General features: G+C 50.1%; 1 protein-coding gene across 6 annotated transcripts in view; it reads left to right on the top strand.

Annotated features, from left to right (window-relative positions):
* The window catches only part of TEAD4 (TEA domain transcription factor 4), a 60,402-nt gene extending 57,314 nt beyond the window's left edge, over positions 1-3,088 (top strand). For all 6 annotated transcript variants that reach the window (XM_081060189.1, XM_081060193.1, XM_081060191.1 and 3 more), the window contains 3 exons: positions 1,522-1,662; positions 2,533-2,685; positions 2,801-3,088. In XM_081060189.1, coding sequence (XP_080916315.1) covers positions 1,522-1,662; positions 2,533-2,685; positions 2,801-2,914 — 408 coding nt within the window. In that variant the 3' untranslated portion in view covers positions 2,915-3,088. The remainder of the gene's footprint in view (positions 1-1,521; positions 1,663-2,532; positions 2,686-2,800) is intronic.
* Positions 3,089-18,245: the final 15,157 nt, after the last annotated feature.

Below are 18,245 nucleotides of genomic sequence, written 5' to 3'. Positions count from 1 at the left end.
CCGATCCCCTACACCTGTTCCAGGCACAGCCTGTGAGCTGCCCACCCTCACCACAGCTATGAATAGGGTGGAGGATGGGGAACAAGAGGGCGTTCTGAGGGCAGGAGGACAAGTGGGGGGGCATCTCTCAGGGTAATATGGGGGGGCAGCTTTCCTCTTAGGATGAGAAAGTAGAGAAGCAAACTTGTTTGGGGGAGGTGCTTCAAGTGGGGGGATCCATGGTGGAAAGGAGTCAGGACTGGGTTGTAATTAGAAGGCTGGGACACCGAGGCAAGAAGGGGCGCGTGGGGTGCACTGTGCATCGCTGGCCAGCTTCCCTGGGTGTGTGCACCATCGCCACAGGGCAGCTTTGCGGGCAGACTCTGGATTGTCACTTGCGGGATATCTGTCTTCCCCAAACCCTTGCTCTCCCCCTCCCCCAAACAACCAGCTCACTTATTCCACTTGCTCTCCCGCAAGTTATAAACTCCTTGAGAGCAGAGACAATGTCTCGCCCTCTGGGCCCCCATTGGCCCTAGCCGTGCTGGTCTGGGGCAGGATGAATGGGAGATTGACTGACTGATGGGGAGGGCCTGGTGAGTGAGAGGTGGGCAGGGAAGCCCATGGAGTGTGTTGGAGATGGGGGCAGAGCCAGGTCCTTCCTTGGGACCCAGGGACCTCTCTCTTCTCACCTGGCGCCACCCAGAGGTGAGAGGCGCAACCGCCACACGTGACCTTTCCTACAGGCCCGTCCTGTACTGGGCACTGTCCAAGCCCTGGGGAGAGCTTAGTTTTAGTGTTTGCCTCCAGAGTGCTTACCATCTGGAAGGGGCAAGGCCTCCTGCACAGCTCCTGCCAGAATGGGGTGGTGAAGGGCACGTCCAGATGACTGTACTGGGAAGAGCCTGGGCAGGGTGGGCCGGTCCCACCCAGGCCTGGTGTGTAGCGTTCTTTTAGGTGGAACATGAATAAACATTTCTTCTGTAATCGTTATGTAATTGTTTTCATATATAGTAGAAAAATAGAATCCCTGATTTCATGGACATATGGCTTAGAATGGAGTTAAGGAATAAGAGTGAGTTGATTTAAAAGAAACTGTCGGGGACATGGTAGGACGTGGTAGTGGTACATGGGTGTGCATTAATCAAGGGGAGGCCAGCAGGGGCCGACGTCTGAGAGGCCTCATGTTGTGACCTGGCCGGGCCCCTTGGATGTCCACCCCCACGTTCAGGTACCTGCCCTTCCCAGGCCGCAGAGCTGCCTGCCAGCTCTTTTCCAGGCACTGTCCAGTTTCTGCCCTGTACCTAATACATGTCCCAGTGTTCTCTTTTTCCGTTACGTAGGTGGCACAACCTGATTGTATACCAGGCCCGGCTGTGGAGAAGGGAGGGAGGTTTCCAGGACCCTGCTGCCCAGGTTCTTTGTAAGCCGTCCTGATGGCGTCCTGGCCTGAGAACCTGGATATGTGGCCCTTGGCTCCACCCCCAACAAGCTGCCTGCCGACTTACCTGTCCGCTTCTTGGCTTCCCCGTGTCTCTCCAGGCAGACCTCAACACCAACATGGAGGACGAAGGCAGCTCCTTCTACGGGGTCTCCAGCCAATACGAGAGTCCCGAGAACATGATAATCACATGCTCCACCAAGGTCTGCTCATTCGGCAAGCAGGTGGTGGAGAAAGTGGAGGTAGGGGCACCCGTGCACTTGTTAAACTAGAACTTTCCACTCTTTGAAGCTGGTCTTTGTTGCTGTCCTCCGCTTCCCCCAAATTTGTCTGAATCAATGAAACCTCACTCTCTCAGTCTCTCAGTTATCGATAACCCACCTCATGTCAAGCATGGGCAGGTGCGGGGCTGGGGAGAAGACAGGGAGGACACATCCCTTCCCACTGTGGTCAAGCCTGGCTGCACCTTAGATCACTGGAGCTTTTGAAACACACCGAGGCCCGAACCCACTTCACAACCCTTAACTCAGAATCCCAGGGTAGAATCTGGGCAATAGCTGTTTGTAAAAAGCGCTTTTAGAGTTACTTATTTTAAGTTGAACTTTTATTTTGAGATAATTGTGGGTCCCCATGCAATTGTAATCCCATGTACCCTTCACCCACCCAGTGGCAACATTTTGCATAACTGGAGTGTAATGTTGGCAGCCAGGAGGTTGACGTTGATGCCACTCACCAATCTGATTCAGATTTCATTGGTTTGCACGCACTCAGTTACGCGAAGCGTGTGTACAGAGGTATAGCTGCAACTACAGGACAGTTCCGTGACCACAGGGATTCCTGTGCGCCCTTCCCTCGTGTGTTTGCGTGCAGCCAGGACTGCGTCATCATCTGTCCCTCTTGCCTGTTGCTATTACTCTCACGTCTTGAAGCTGTCCTCCTCTGAGAGCCAGCTTCTGCCTGTCACTGAGAGCCTTTGTTCTCAAGGGTCTCCAGGCTTCCTGCCTTTTCTTCCCACTTAAGACTCAGTGGGTCATGGAGCTTCCCCGCAGTTGGGCCTGGGCTGGAGGTGGTCAAAAGAGATTCTAAGCCCTGCTGCCCCCTGGGTCCTGCAGACAGAGTATGCCCGCTATGAGAATGGCCACTACTCCTACCGCATCCACCGGTCGCCTCTCTGTGAGTACATGATCAACTTCATCCACAAGCTGAAGCACCTGCCCGAGAAGTACATGATGAACAGTGTGCTGGAGAACTTCACCATCCTGCAGGTGTGGGGACTGGTGCGGGGGTGCTGCAGGTGCGGGGCGGAAGTGGATTGGTTGGGAGAGGGAATGGCAGGCCCTCTTTTGGGGCCTTAACCCTCAGCGTTTCTCTCCCCTGCAGGTGGTCACCAACAGAGACACGCAGGAGACCTTGCTGTGCATTGCATATGTCTTTGAGGTGTCCGCCAGCGAGCGTGGGGCTCAGCACCACATCTACCGGCTGGTGAAAGAATAAGAGACTCGGGGAGCAGGGAGGGGGGAAGAGATGTCGTGTGCAGAGACACGGGGCGGGGACCGGCAGGGGCAGCCCCCGGAAATGCCAAGACAGCTGAAAGGTCATGACTCTTCCTACCCAGGAGCAAACTGTGCCTGACCTTACAATGCCCCCAATAAACCCAAGATTTGTGTATTTTCAGAGGACCTGATCTGACTGTATGAGCCTTGGAAGGGGCTGTGGGAGAAGGGGGGAAGGCCGGGAAGCAGGCCGGAAGCAGCCCGAGATGGCATCACTGGCAGTTCTGAAGTCATTGCCCCAATGGGCTCAGCCAGGAATGTCGCCAGATGCAGAAGCTCCAGATGGGACGATTCCTCTGCTGCCACTCGAGTCCCTGCACCCTGAGGGGCCTGAGGATAGGCGTGTGGGTTCTTCGTTCTGTGCGTGCTTGTGTGTGCGCCCTGGTCCTTGCGCATGAGGCACCTGCACGCCCTGGCCACCTCCACTGCCACTGCCACAGGACAGCAAACAGGGAGGTCGGTCCAGCCCACGGGCTGGATTGTAGGTGTGGAGGTGACCGAGTTGTTGGAAAGGTTGGAAGGGGGCACAGTCAGAGCTGGTTAGATAGTTTTTACCATCTCTAGTGTTGTGGCCTCTGTGGCCCTGCTGGCTTGTTGTGGACACTGATTCCAGATAGAGGAGCCCGGGACGGGAAGGGCAGGAGGGGCAGTGCTGAATGCAGCCTGCGGAGTTGAGGTGCTGAGGCTGGCGTCACGCAGCATCCTTTCTGGTGGGGAATGCCAAGCACGTTGGTCAGGGGTCTGTGGTGGACCAGTGCTCTCAGTGCTGACATTCTGTGAGCCTTACCTCAAACTGCCTCGCAGCGCAGATGCCTGTTAGGGGGTGACTGCCTGAGAACCAGCTCAGAATATCCACTCCCTCCCCAAACAGTATTATCTGTGCTCCCTAGGGATGGAGAAGGAGGGGCGTGGAACCCACTCCAGGCCTAGAGCAACCACGGAATGGGTTCCCTCTATTTCTCCTGCGAACTGGCAGGGGCCTTGGGTTTCAGCAGTCCTGGGTTCATCCTAGTACCCATAGCTGCCTGACCTTGGGCAAATTTCTCCACCTGTCTGAGCCTGTGAAGAGGGCAGGTGATGGCACCTACCTTAGAAGGCCTTAGTGAGGAGGAGAGAGAATGTCTACAAAGCGCGTGGTGCAAGATGCAGGATGCAGTAAACAAACGTTATCGCAGTTTGTCTACCTCCCTCAGGGAGGCCTGGGCCTGGCTCTTTGCTGCCATCTAGTGGCTCTTTGGTATCATCCCTATTGGGAACCACAATCCCGGGAGTCTGGGTTTCAACCTATAGGTGTTGACTGTACCCCAGCGGAGCCCTCAGGGAGCTAGTGTATGGGAATACACAGATGAGGAAGGCAGCATCTAGGATGGGGTACAGAGTGCTGGGTAGGAGCGGGGGCTCTGGCGTCAGACCACTAGGATTGGAATCCTGGAGCTGTGTGGCCTGGGGGCAAGTTTCACTGTGTCTCAGTTTCCCCATCTGTAAAATGGGTATAATAATAGTACCTACCTCCTAATGTAGAGTGCCAAGTATAGTACCGAGCACATAAATGTTCGATAAATATTATGAATAGTAGGAGCTTGTAGTCTAGGGAGTCAGATTAGAAAACTTGTACGTGGGCCTGGCTGAGCCTCAGAGCAGGTGGAGCTCAGAGACCGCAGAGAGCGGGCTGTGGAAGATTCAGGGGAGGTGCCACAATGGAGAGAGGCTGCCCTTTAAAGGATGGGCATGGTTTAGATAAGCAGACAGGAAGGCTGGCCGGCATTCCACGTGGGGAAAAGAAGCCAGCTATCCAGTTGCCCTCTGTCCTCTACAGGCCAGCACCGTCTCTTCATAAAAAAGTAACTTTAGCAAATACCTCTGGATTGCTGCTAGACTTCATGCCAAGTTGCTTAACTCTACTGTACGTGCGGGGCCAGCCCTCATCACAAGATGTGATGTGGAGGTAGGCGGTGTGGTCCCTGTGTCCCTGAGTTGGGTGGCATGTGCTCACATGTCTGGGAATCTGTGTCTGTGTGAGGCTGCCCCGCCCCTCCCCCAATCACCCACAAACCCACACCTGCTCCTGGGCTATTTGGATGAAGGAGCTCATGATGCCTGCCCTGCTACTTTGACTGAAAACCTTTAGACCAGGGGTGTCCAAACTGTTTTCAACGTTTTTCACCAAGGGCCATATGCGGTAAAATACACAAACAGCTGGGCCACTCACTCGAGGTGAAGTACGTATTGCCTCACCTGGTAAACTAAATGTATTTTTGGAATTTGCTGCGGGCCAATTAACAATGGATCATGGGCCGCAGTTGGCCTGCGGGCCGCAGTTTGGACACCCCTGCTCTAGGTGAATGCTCATGAAGGATGTGTGAGCAGCCCCTTGGCCATGGGGCAAATGCACCAGTTAAGGAGATGATGCTTTGGTGTCATGGGTGGGAAGGAGTCTGCAGGTGTTGTTGGGGCCAGGTGTTGGCTGTGAATTTTCCCTTCTCTTTAGGAACTGACCTCAGTGGCCTGATAGAGAGTCACGTACTTATAGCTGGAAATTCCAAACCAGTCAGCCGTGGGGGACACATGAGATGTAGGTGCCTGTCCCGCTAGTGTAGTGCAGACTGTGACCCTCGAGGCAGATGGGAGCCCTGCCCTCCCCTGCCGCCCTCTCCAGCAGCCTCAGCTGACAGCCCTGTGCTCTCTGAGCCACGTACCCTTCCCAGTATGTCCCCCTGGCCGTTCAGCCTTGGCACCGCATGTTTCCCTGGCCCTCTTCTCCCACTGGAGAACTGTTACTCATTTTTCAAGAGCCAGCGTGGAGTCACCTCTTCTCATGAAGGGGGTTCGTCCCTCCTGCCCTTGTGTGGCAAAAGTGTTCCATTCACGACCTGTGAGAGCGCCTGCTCCGTGGTACCAGAATACAGTACCTCTGTCATCTCTGCCAGTGCTCACCTGATAGGTACTGTGTGAGCCTCATGTTGAAGATGAGGAAAGTGGAGGACGCAGCAGGGAGCTAGCTTTCTCGGCGTATTCATGTATTTATTCACTCACGTAGCACGTATGTACTTTACTTCTGCGTTGGGCCAGGCCCTGGGAGCGTACTGATGACCAAGACAAACAGGTCCTTGGGAAGCTTACGTTTTACTGAGGAAGAAAGACAAAGTGAGCAAGGAAACAAGACGTGTCGACTGTGATACGTGCTGTCAGTTTGATGAGAGGGCGCTGACATTGGGCGTCCCTGGGGAGGGAGGGGCAGGAAGGTGACTGGTGTGTCCCAGCAATACAGAGGGAGAGGCGAATGGACCAAGGTGTGGAGGCAGGTGGGGGTAGGTCCTGCCCAGGGCAGCCATCCGGATGGGGAGGACCCAGTGATCCAGCTCGTCCACAGGCCAGCACCTCCTCCCTCGGGAAGGACTCTGGCTTTTGCTCCGTGTCCTGGGAAGGGAGGTCCTGGAAGTGTTTTAAGTCTTTCTGGGAAAGGCAATAAGTCTGTCTGATCTGATCTTTAGAAGACAGCACTGGGGCAGCCGTGGACTGCAGAGAAGGATATGTAATTGTCTGCTTCTGAGTCTCTTTCCTCCTGGTCTCAACTTCTGTGGGTGGAGACGATGAATGTCCTGGTCTGTTCCTTTTCTGTAGAAGTGGCAGGCAGCGTCATCGAGACGGGGATGTGGGGTCTGATGATGACCAAGTAGCCTGTGTCCCAGTGGCCACCAATGAACATGCATAGAGTGGGGTGATCTTCTAATGAAGGAGTTAGAGGTGCGTGTGCACGAGTGTGCCTGCGTGTGCACGGGCTCTGCCCTTTCAGGACTGACGCCGGGGGGTGGAGCCGGGGGCCGCCATGCTGTGGCCTGACTCAGCACGCTGTGTGCATTCGTGCGTCCCATGCTCCCTCTCCCTGACTGCAGAGTTCAGAGGACAGTGGGCAGGGTGGTGACGGGCTGGAGGTCGGAGGGCTAGCGTCTCCTGTGAGCAGGGGTAGTGACAGCAGGGAGCTCTGACAGCCACAGGCTCGGGCTGCCCTGGCTTCTTACAGGTTGTGTGATCTTGGGCAAATGACTTACCTTCTCGAAGCCTTCATAAGCCCATTTGTGGCATGGAAACAAAATGGCTTTGACTTGAGGTCGTTGGTGGGAGGAAGAAAGGTGGTAGTACATATGAAAGAGCATCTCCACTCCCAAGTCAGTGAGCTCTCAGAGAGTGTTACTTAGGGGTATAAGCACTTCCCAGACTGCTCTTCTACCCCTACCACACACACACACACTTTAGAGAACAAAAAACAAATCAGTCAAGGAGGACACCTCAAGGCTGAGAAGGGTCCCAGGGCCCCAGGGAAGGGTCTCGAGAAGAAGGACAGGACAAATGATGGGCTATGCCACTCTGAATAAGAAACTGTCCGGAATTCAGGTTTTGTTTACTTCCTAAGAAAGGGCGGGGAGAGGTGGTCACATGCTTTCGTGGAAGGGTAGAAGGCTGGAGTCCAGTTAGTGGAAATAGCTACGGGTCTTTTTAATCTCATGGATGTCTAATACTCAACTAAATTTTTGTGTTTTTGCTATGAAAACCTCCTTTATCTCCAAATCCCCAGTAAAGTTGGCTATGTACACCAAGGCCTTTGTGCGCGTGATTTCTTTTTATGGAAACGAAAGTCTCATCTGTTGGTCGACCAACAAAAGCAGCAGCAGCAGCAGCAGAGTGGAGCCTAGTGGCACCGTAACTGAACCAAAGTCCGGGAAGCAGGAGCTCAGACACGTGGGTCTCCTGCCCCGCCAGACCAGTCCTTCCCAAGAGAATTGGAAGCACTTGGGGTGCCTGCAAAGGGATCCAGTTCAAGCCAGTGTCATTAGCCTATCAGAGAGCAAGTGCCTTGGCTGCTGTCCGGTTACGTAAATTCCTTAACCGCTTTTGAAGCGAGGAAGTTCCGGTTCTGTGAGCACTGCAGTTTTAGAAGCATAGCATTAGGTACTTCAACAGAGGGACACGAAACCACTGGGTTTGAAAGGGGTCAAAGCGAGCGGTTCAGGCGGGGCTGGTCGGATGTGGTGCCTAGCTTAGCATCTTAGGAACTTGAGTTCAGCCCGGAGTGAGCAAGCCCGCAGGACTGGCGTGCACGCCAAAGTCAGAACCCTGTGATCCATAAGCCCACGTGCCACTTCGTTAATTCACATTGGGCAGTACCACGTCCGGGTCACGGAACAGCTATGTGTACTTGTTAGCACGTCCTTTCCTTCGCAGGGAGCCCTTCCTCCGTGGGAAACCACCTCACTGGCGTCTGGTGGCTTGTGTACGTGTTCAAGCTTTGCCGGGCGAGCGTAAAGCACTGTGTGCTTGCAATGTTGAGAGTCTGGTGCCCCTGTCCCCATTTGGGGGACGTGAATCTCCCATACAAAGATCAAGGAATCTTTTTTTCCTGGACATTCGTTTAGAGATGGCTCCTTTTTGTAACCACGAGTCCCATAACATCACGTTGAAAAGTTCCAGTGCTTGTGGATATTCGCTCAGTTGGCATTCCTCAGACTGCTGAGCACCTATGCATATTAGCTGCTGTGCTACACTCACTCTTACTCGTTTGGGGTTCAGAGAGGGATAAGTCTAAAGCTCCATTTATCTGACGCAAACCCCCTCCTCCTCCTCTCCCTCTCAGAGTGGTGAGCAGGAGACCCCACCTCAGTGACAGGACCTGCTTGTCACAGGCTCAGTGGCCTGACACTACCCCCTTATGTTAGGTCTAGGGGCACAGAGGACAGGGGGCCTTAGACTGAGCTTTTCTTGGCTCCCAGGTTTGTGGGTAGCTCTGGGCATCACAGGTGGACTTACAACTTGGGATTGAGGAAATGAAAGAAGAGCAGGAAAATGTGAGAAAGGGTAAGGGAGGAGCAATGTTGGAGGGCATTATTGTCCCCTGAGCTTGTCCTTTCAGGCCCTGCCAGCGGGATGGCTGGTGTGGCACAGCAATCGCAGCACAGAGTGAACACTTATTGAGCACATGTTGTATGCCAAGCACTATTCTAGGTGCTAAGCTGCCAGGCGAGAGTGCAAAGGTCCTCGCTCTTATGGAATGTCCATTCTAGTAGGAAGCCTGATAATAAGCAACAAGAAGAGATAAATAAACAAGAAAACAGCAGGAACTGATTAGCGCTTTGATGAAAATAAAACAGGATGATGTATCGGAACAGGGTTTGGCCATATCCAGCGCCCCTCCTGGTTTCTTACTCCTGGGAGCTAAGAATGGTTTTCGTGTTTTTAAATGGTTGAAAAAAAACATCAGGAGGGGAATAACACCGTGACCTGTGAAAATGATACAAAACTCAGGTTTTCATTGGAACACAGCCACCGGCACGTGTATGTGAGCTGTTGGTGGGTGGCTGCCTTCCTGCCGCGGCGCGGAGCGGGGGGTGCTGACAGCCACGGGCAGCTCGCAGTGCCTGAAGTACTCACTGCTTGCCCTTCCCAGACTCAGTTTGCTGGTGGCTGTCAGTCGTAGGCAGTAGCCGCAGGGGCTTCTTCAGAGTGGGTGCTCATCGAGGGCCCCCTGAGGTGACAGTAGGAGCCAGCCAGGTGAAGACGTAGGGAAGGGAACCCTTACTTTGAGGGTGCTGAGGTGGGGAAGAGCTCCACGTGTTCAAGCAGCAGGAAGGACCCAGTGCAGCTGGAGGAAGGTGCTGTCCATCTCCCGGCGGCCATGTCCTCACTGACTTACTGAGGATAGTAATGGTTTCGGGCATGTGGTTCATCTCCCAACCGGCTGTTTCCTCCCAGGTGCTTTCACCTTGGCTGGTTTCAGTCTTGTCCTTTGTGTTAAAGCTTTTCCTCAGAAGCCGGGTATTGCCCAGTTGTCTGCTTCTGCTTACGAGGGTCCCTGAGAGCCCAAGGGAGGCACTGACCAGGTGGGCAGGTGTTGGAAGCCGGCTGCGCTGGGCCATCTGGTGGGGCTCTTACTTTAGGATGTGGATTTTTATAGGGCATTTCTTCCCGGCCTGATCAGATTCCATGAAAAATGTTCCTCCAGTTTCTTGCTGGAGAGAACTCTCTGGCCACCAGCATTCTGGGAACCAAGTGGGAGCAAAGTGCCAGGGATGTCTTAACAGTCATACGGAAGCTCACCAGTTCTGTTTTCTGCACACTCCTCTTCACCTGGACCCGGTGTCCCTGGCCTGGAGACACTCAGCTTCCCCGTGCCTGGGGAGAGAACTCCCGGCTTCTGGCTGAGCCGGGACGTCCAGCCCCAGTTGCATGTAGTCGAGGAGAGGATTTGGGATTGCTCTCTTCTTTAACTCGATTTGAGCAGTCCCCTATCTTTACTTCCATTCCCAGGGACATCTGGTGCCATCAGTCTTGACTGTGGGGGTGTTTGGTGGTACACTAGTACCTCGGTTTTCGAACGTCTCTGTTGACGAACATTTCGGTTTACGAACGCTGTAAACCCAGAAGTAAATGCTTCAGTTTTCAAACACGCCTCAGAAGTCGAACACGTCACGCGGCTTGTGCTGAGTACAAGATCCTGAGGTCTCGCTGTTGGCTGTTTTCCAATGTTTCAGAACTGGAACGGTCTTTCGGAACAGATTACGTTCGAAAACCGAGGTACCACTGTATAAATCATGTTCCCTTTTCACTTTCTCTGGGTTAGGATTCAGCTTTCTTGGGTCTGCTAAGTCAGTTGACACCCATCCTTCTGTTTTCCAGCCTCTGAATTTCTGTTACTATTATTTCCTCTCCTGTTCTCTTTGTCCTTTAGAGACACCTTCTAAAAACTCCCTTTATGGTCATTTTAGGAGGGTTTCAAGAGGGAACAAAGTACATATGTTGAATCTATCACCTTTGTCATGACTTATTTAAAATATCACTTTTGTCATTGTGTAGAGACAGATAATAGGAGGGCAGGAGTGGAAGCAGGGAGACCCAGTTCAGAGGTACTGTAACAGTCTGGGTGAGAGATGATGGTGCTTTGGATGAGAGTGTAGTGGTGGAGATGAAGGAAAGCGGATGACCCTGAGATACGTTTTGAAGGTATGTTATGAATTGCTAATCGCGTGGGTGTAGGTTGAGTGGGAAAGGGAGGAGTTCAGAGTAACTCCAGAGTTCATGGCTTAAGTCATTGGTGTCATTTACTATAATGTGAACGTCTTGGGGAGAAGCAAGCCTGTGGGTAGAGATGGAGAGTTAAGGTTGTAATACCTATAAGACAGCCAAGTAGACATGTCCAGTAGCAGCTGCATATATGATTCTGGAATTTAGGGGAGAGGTCAGGGCTGGATTTAGAATTCATTGGCATCTGGATTGGCATTTAAATCCTTGGGACTAGATGAGATTACTTAGGAGGAGAGTATAGATGGAGAAGAAAGAGGTATCCCTAGGACTGCCCTGAGTCATTCCAACATTTAAGGGTAGAAGAGAGAGAGGAGGAGGAAAACCAGGAAGGTGTGGTTTTCTTCTCAGTAGTCAAGAGAAGAAAGTGTTTCCACAGGGAGTGGTGACATGTGACTGGCAGGTAGATTGAGAAGAGGATGGAGACATGACCATTTGTGGTAGAGACTTCCTGGTCTCCCCTGATGCCTGAGTAATAGGACCCCTCCATTTTAGCTGAGCACGTGGTCACTCAGAGTAAAAACCATATTTCCTAGTCTCCTTTGCAGCTCCTGGCCAATGGCAATACGCAGAAATACACTTTCCAGAAGTGTCCTAAAAGGGAGGGGGCATGTACTTGTTCATCTCTTTCTCTTTTCAGTTGACTGGATTATGGTGTAATGGCTGGATGTCCTGCAGCCTTTGTTGACCATGAGATGACCGTGGAAATGGAAGTGACCTGTGGTAAAGCAACAGAAAAAAGGCTCTTGGGTCTTTGATGACAGGGAGCACTGTGACAGCTCTGGACAGATTTTATGAGAAAGAAATAAACTAGCTTGTTTAAGTCACTTTTAGTTTCTGTTTTTTGTGATTAGTGGCCAAACTTAATTCTAACTGATATATCATTGGATATGGCAACACGCATTAGAGGCCTGGTGGTTGAAGCATGAACAGCTGTAAGAAACCCGAGCTGTGAAAAAACGTTCACATTGTAGTAAATGGCACCAATGACTTAAGCCATGAGCTTTGGAGTTACTCTGAACTCCTCCCTTTCCCACTCACCCTACACCCAAGCGATTAGGAAGTCATAACCCACCTTCAAAACATATCTCAAGGTCATCCACTTTCTTTCATCTCTACAGCAACAATAATACCACTGCTGAACAGCACTTTCCAGTTTACAGAGCACAGATGTTTGCAGCTTCACTGTGACACTGTACACATTCTCCTCACAGACGAAGAAACAGGCTCAGAGAAATCACTAACTCATGTCAGCTGGTTACTACGTCGCAGGTCTTACTCTTCAACCTGGATATTCTGGCTGCTCTCCCTGTGCTCATGAATGTAGGTGGATAAATACAAGCTTCTACCCCAGAGTTTGCCTGGCACTGGGCAGGGCAGTTGGCAATTAGCCCCCAAACCATCCCAGAGTGCTGGCTTTAAGGAGAAAGCTTTTGTGTGTGTGTGTGTGTGCAGTAGTTAAAGCTTTCTCGCTTTTCAGGAAAATGCCTCTATTTCTATCGGGGCGATGCGGGGTACAGGAGGTTGTGGAAAATAAAGGGAAGCAAAAATTAGCCAGCCACCAACGCTGGAGGGAAAATGTGTTTGCCAGCTGACATGCCAGCGATCCCCGTTTGGAAGTAATCGGGTAGCGATCAGATGTTCAGGCGAGTCTGCTGAGTGTCTTGTGACCATATAAATGTTTTCTTCGTATCAAAGGGATCTGCTTCTCTTCGCAGTCTCCCCTCCTCAGCCGCCAAGCTGAGAACTTTGGAAGTTTGGCACGATTCTCTCCTTCTGCTTTTCCTCTTCAGTAACTACTTTGCTGACTTTTTTCCAATTTCTAAATCCCCACCGATGCTGAGGCAGAGACTTGGGGGGACGTGCCTCATGTCATGTTGGGGAGCTACAGGTTTTAGGCTGATGAAGGGCTTGTGCCTTCCTAACAGCAAGCGGAGGTGAGATGACTTTTGGGGAGCTTGCTCAAGGTTACACAGTCAGGACGTGGGAGCTGGGATTTGCGGCCTGCCTGTGACAGACAACTGTGCTGTCTCCCCAGCTTTGATCTTAGAAAATTAAGAGCTCCTTGGGAAAGACCATTCTGCCCATCCCACCCATGGCCCCCTTTCATCTTGTGTGACCCACCCTACTAGCTCTGGAAGCACATTAAGCCAAGCCTGCCATGCCGGCCTCAGGGAGGCCCCTCCCCGTTACCACTTGCTCTTTATCTCCCTGGATTGTGGGTCCCTGGCTGTAGTCCCTGGCTTTGATATTTGCTTCTACGTCTCTGGAGTTTGGCAACTCATCACATTCCCCTTGCAGCTTTTCGGGCTTCAGGTTTTCTTTTTTCGTTAGCCCTCTGCTCTGTTCCTGCTTCTGATTTTGTCTCCTTCCATGGCCTGGGGTGAGGAGCCCTCTCCCTCTGGCCTGGGCTCTGCAGAACCCCACAGCTGGGCCAGAGATAGAAGTGGCATCGAGATGGCATTATCACAAGGGGCATAAGAAGACTGCAATGCTGCCCTTGGCCACAGTTTCCCTCCCTCAAAGGAGACACACGCACAAAAGAGGATAAAAAGGCACTTACCACTGTGTTTATCAGGTAAGACTTGGACCCCAGTGTCAAATTCCAGAAGGGTTGGTTCCAACGCCTAGAGCCAAACAGGCCTCATTCATCCCATAAACACTTCCTGAGCTCCTAGGAGTGGCCAGCACTGTTCTCTTTCTTGGGGATGCAGAGGTGAATAAAATAAAAATCCTGGCTTTCCGAGAGCTTACATCTAGTGGGGGGAAATCACACAAAAAATAGACAAAATTACATCAGGCCTCCTGTTCTGTCTCTTCCCCCACAGCCATACCCAAACATCTTGGATCTGATCTCTGATGGGGGCAAGGCCACCCTCACACCAGAGATCAGCACAAGGAGGGTAAGACTTGGGAGCTGGTGGGCGGGGGCGGGGGGGATGGACAGCTGCCTCAACGCCCACATAGACAAGGAACCCCCTGCCTCCCACCCCGGGCCCTGCTACAGCATGACAGCAAAACCGTTTGCTCTGTCCACAGAAAATGCAAGAGAGCGCAAACACACGTGTGAGTGAGAGCTCTCTCCTCTGGCTGAGGGGGCAACTCCAGGCCTTGGTGACTGGTCACTGGAGCACTGGAAAGGGCCACACACATGTGTGCACACGTGCAGAGCGTGTACTTCATGGGCTTCAGAGCGTGGTTCCCAGCAGGGGCAGCAGGAGCTCAGCAGAAATGCATTCTCATTCCACCCATCCCAGTGGTTCCCATGCACATTAAAGCTTGAGAAGAAACAGGCTAGACTTTGACCAGGTGCAAAGAAAAGCCCCCCCCCCCCCATATGAGCAGTATTAATTCCTCTTGGAGCTGGAGTAGGAGAGGGAGCATGGGTGGAATGTAGACTGCTTCCTTCCCTGGGAAAGGTGTGTATTTGGAGCAACATACACGTACGCATCATTGTTTGTAAAAATTAGTTACTGTAAATAAAATAATCAACATCAATAAAAAAAGAAGAAAAGAAAATTAACTTAAGTCCAAAAACGGATGCTTCCTTTTAATTTGACTTGTAGTATTTGACTAGTAATATTTTCAACTGTCAAAATTTCAACCAGTACATGCCATTTTCTACTTTGTATTCGTGTATAAACTACTAAGGCACTATCGACTGAGTTTTTAATGTCTGGGGAACTTTTATGCATGGAAAAGAATACTAAAGTTATTCGTATGTATTAATTTTTTCAATTGATCAAAATTGTAAATTTTAAAGCCTGATTTTATTAACTTAAGTTCAACTTACAAATCTTGCTATTTTGTTCATAGGGCTCGTAATTTTATGATAAATGTCTTTTACTTGCTCCTTAATGTCAGTTACCTTATAAATTCTGTAAACCTTTAATATCACTTACAACCTTGATTAAGTAAATTAGCTTACGTGGTTTAAACTACAATTAAGCATCTAACAAAGCAGACTTACAAATCTAACAAAATCTTAGTTGCTAAGAATTTAAACACTATTCACAACACATACAAAACATACAAAACATCTCAACTTACAGATCTAATCAGATTTATTTATGCATTTAATCTTTAAACTTAATGCACCTAGGATTAAATTAACATCACAAGTCTAATATGTCACATGCTTTTATACCTTTCTGACATTAAAAAGCAGTTAAAATTATACGCTTTAAAATGGTTAATTTAATGTTATGTTAATTTTTAAAACAGTTAAATTTTTAAAATTACCAAAAATTTTAAAATTACCAAAAAGAACAGATAAAGTATAAATTATCCCAGTGAGTACAGCAGTTACTACTACACATACCCTTAAACCTATCACAAGAGTGTTAATATATGTTTGCTTCATTCATCATCTTGATATTTATTTTCAAGCTCCTATCCAAACTTTCAAGCTCCTATCTAAACTTTTAAGTTTCTATCCAAATAAAGCAGGCAGAATCAGCCTCACTGGGCTAATATGACTACAGTGAAGACTTAGGACTTGTATATACATAAGATTGGGCTTTTGAGCTCTATATTTGGAACTGCCATTCTGTTATAGATATGGAGAGACTAGGAGATTGGGAGAGTCTGGGGGTGGGGTCTGGAGGTGCCGTCTACAGTAATTTTGCCAGTCTGGCAATTATCTGTGAGAGTGGCTTTCTGTAGTCAAATTTGTGTGCCACAATAACAAAATTCATAAAACCCTCACTTAAAAATAATACAACACATTGCATCTTTCATCCCTGGTTGACACCCTGCCTGGATATAAATACAAGAAATTCACAGCTTCATTACTAACCAAAACATGCCTATGGTATACACATTGTTTGAATAGTTGACATTTAGGGGGAACTTGCCTAGACCTTTTATTGTCTAACCCATATTCAGTATCATTAAGCGCTCAGACTTTTCACAAGACTTTTGTTTTCTTTCTGATACTCAGACTGTTGCCACTTTGCCTTTTTCTTCTTTTTCTGTGGTCCTTTTCCTCTTAACACTGTTTCAAACATTTTTAAAACTAACATGCTTCTGGCATCATCTGGCAGACTTAGGTCTGCTTTGACTTTTCTTGCCCTGAGTACGGAATCCCCTGGTCTCCAAGGAGCTCTGCTTTCCTTCAGTGGTGACTGTTATTAGGGAGCAATCTCTGGGTGCTTGTGGTGTGAATCAGATTATCCACATGAGAACGGAGGGCGAGGAGGCATGTCCCCTGCGGTCCACGTCAGTGAGAGAGCCTGAAAATGAATTCACTGTAATGTGTCCTTTAGAACTCCAACCCTAAGTCCTTTAGAAATATATGGTCTACTGTAAAAGCTTTTCATTTTATCCTTCCCTTTGTAACCACCAGCTTTCAACTGCCAGCTGCTGCTGCTTTTTTAGAAACAGCTTTCATGTCATGCTATATATATTTTAATGATAATATTGATGAACCTTTCTGTGTCATAATGGACGTATATCGACTTAGATCCCAAATGTCCTGGCCAGGGCTGCAATGTGTCCCTCGTCACTTTTATGATGCTTGTGTGTCTTATCAACCATCATCCTCTGGTCATTTTATTGACAGTCACACATTTCATTTCACTCAACTCTATTGAATTCACCAGGCGTGATTCCAATTTCAGAGCATCAGTGTGGTTCTCTCCTTTCTCCTGGAGCAACCTTTGCCTTCTGGCTTTCCTCTGCCTCTTATACTGGAGATGGGTTGTCACTTTGTTTCTCCCTGTTATCTTCAAGACTCCTCTCACGCTGTCTCAGTGGATGTGCCTCAACCATTCGCTCTTTAACGAGGCCAGCCTTTCAGAGGAAACAGTCAAAATATTTTTGGCACCATTAACCCATTTAACACATGTTTTTATAAGTAAGCAGATTTCTTTTCCACAGTACATGTGACAGAGAAAAGCAGAGAACCCAATTTCCATCAGCTTGTACCAACGTCTATGCCCCTCTCCCTGTCACTCCATCCATTTTCTGCCAAACCATTATCCTCAAGTGCTCAGCATTTCCTCTCTGACTCAGCTCCCACCTCCCACCTCCCACCTCCACCCACTGCACTGCCCTCTGCTGACCATATCCCCATATCCCCAACCCTTCTGTGGAGGACAGACCCCAACTCTTGGTATTCACACCTTTGTGGGCTGCCCTCCCATTCAGCGCATGTGCACCTGTGACTTGCTTCTAATGAACAGGATATGGCACACACCTGTGATTAAGTTACGCACACATTTGTCCTACAGATTCTCTTTGCTGGCTTGATGAATTAAGTGGCTGTGCTGGGGGTGGCACACTTGGCTAAGCCCCAGGGTAGCCTCCAAGAGCTGAGGCCAGCCTGCAGCAGCCAGCCAGCAGGAAGCCATCCTCAGCCGCACAGCTGCAAGGAAGTGGATTCTGACCACAACCTGAGCGCCCTACAGGGATTCTTCCCCATTAGAGCCTCCAGGTGGCAATCTGGCCTCACCCTGATGACAGCCCCGTGAGGACCCAGCTGAGCCATGAGATGAGAAATGGGTGGTGTTTAAAGCTGCTGAGTGTGGTCATTCGTTGTGCAGCCATAGATAAGTAGTACACCCGCAGACACTGCTCCTACTCAGGCCGTCCCACCTGGTTCTCCCATACCGGGCGTGGAAGCTGGGAGATAGGGGCATCATTGTCTTCCTTCCTCCCCTCCTCCCTCAGACCGCTTTTCTGAGCCTCAGTGGTGTGGCTCTGCCTCCTCTCCTCCTCTTGAGAGCCTCTGCCATTTACTCACCCCCGGCCCCTCATTCTTCAAAGCTCTGAGCCTCTGTCTCATAGCCTCCTTTCATCTTAGGTAAATTCAGTGTTGTTTTGAGTGGCCTGTCAGTCTCTGGACTTGCTTCTCTCTGAAGACCATCTATCTCTGTTCTCTCTAAGCCACCCACTCCCACAGTTACAACTGGGGCTTTGGCACCACTGGAAACTGTTCCACTCCAAAATCGTTGAGGTGGTCTTTTACCTCGTCTGCCTCCCCTCCTTTCAGCTGTCTTGTTCAGTTGTTCCCACTGCAACAATTTCCCCCTTAGCAGCACCTCTGCTGTGTTAATCTCTCTAATTATCCCCATACTATCATACTACCTTCTGTCAATCTTCAATCACTCATTTTTTTAAAGATTTTATTGGGAAGGGGAACAGGACTCCACTGGGGAACAGGACCCCTTTCCAAGTCAAGTTGTCGTCCTTTCAATCTT

The sequence above is a fragment of the Rhinolophus hipposideros genome (genome assembly GCF_964194185.1).
Source record: "Rhinolophus hipposideros genome assembly, chromosome: 9".
NCBI classification, from domain to species: Eukaryota; Metazoa; Chordata; class Mammalia; order Chiroptera; family Rhinolophidae; genus Rhinolophus; species Rhinolophus hipposideros.
Note: the sequence above shows the minus strand (reverse complement) of the source record. Positions and strands in the feature narration are given on the sequence as shown.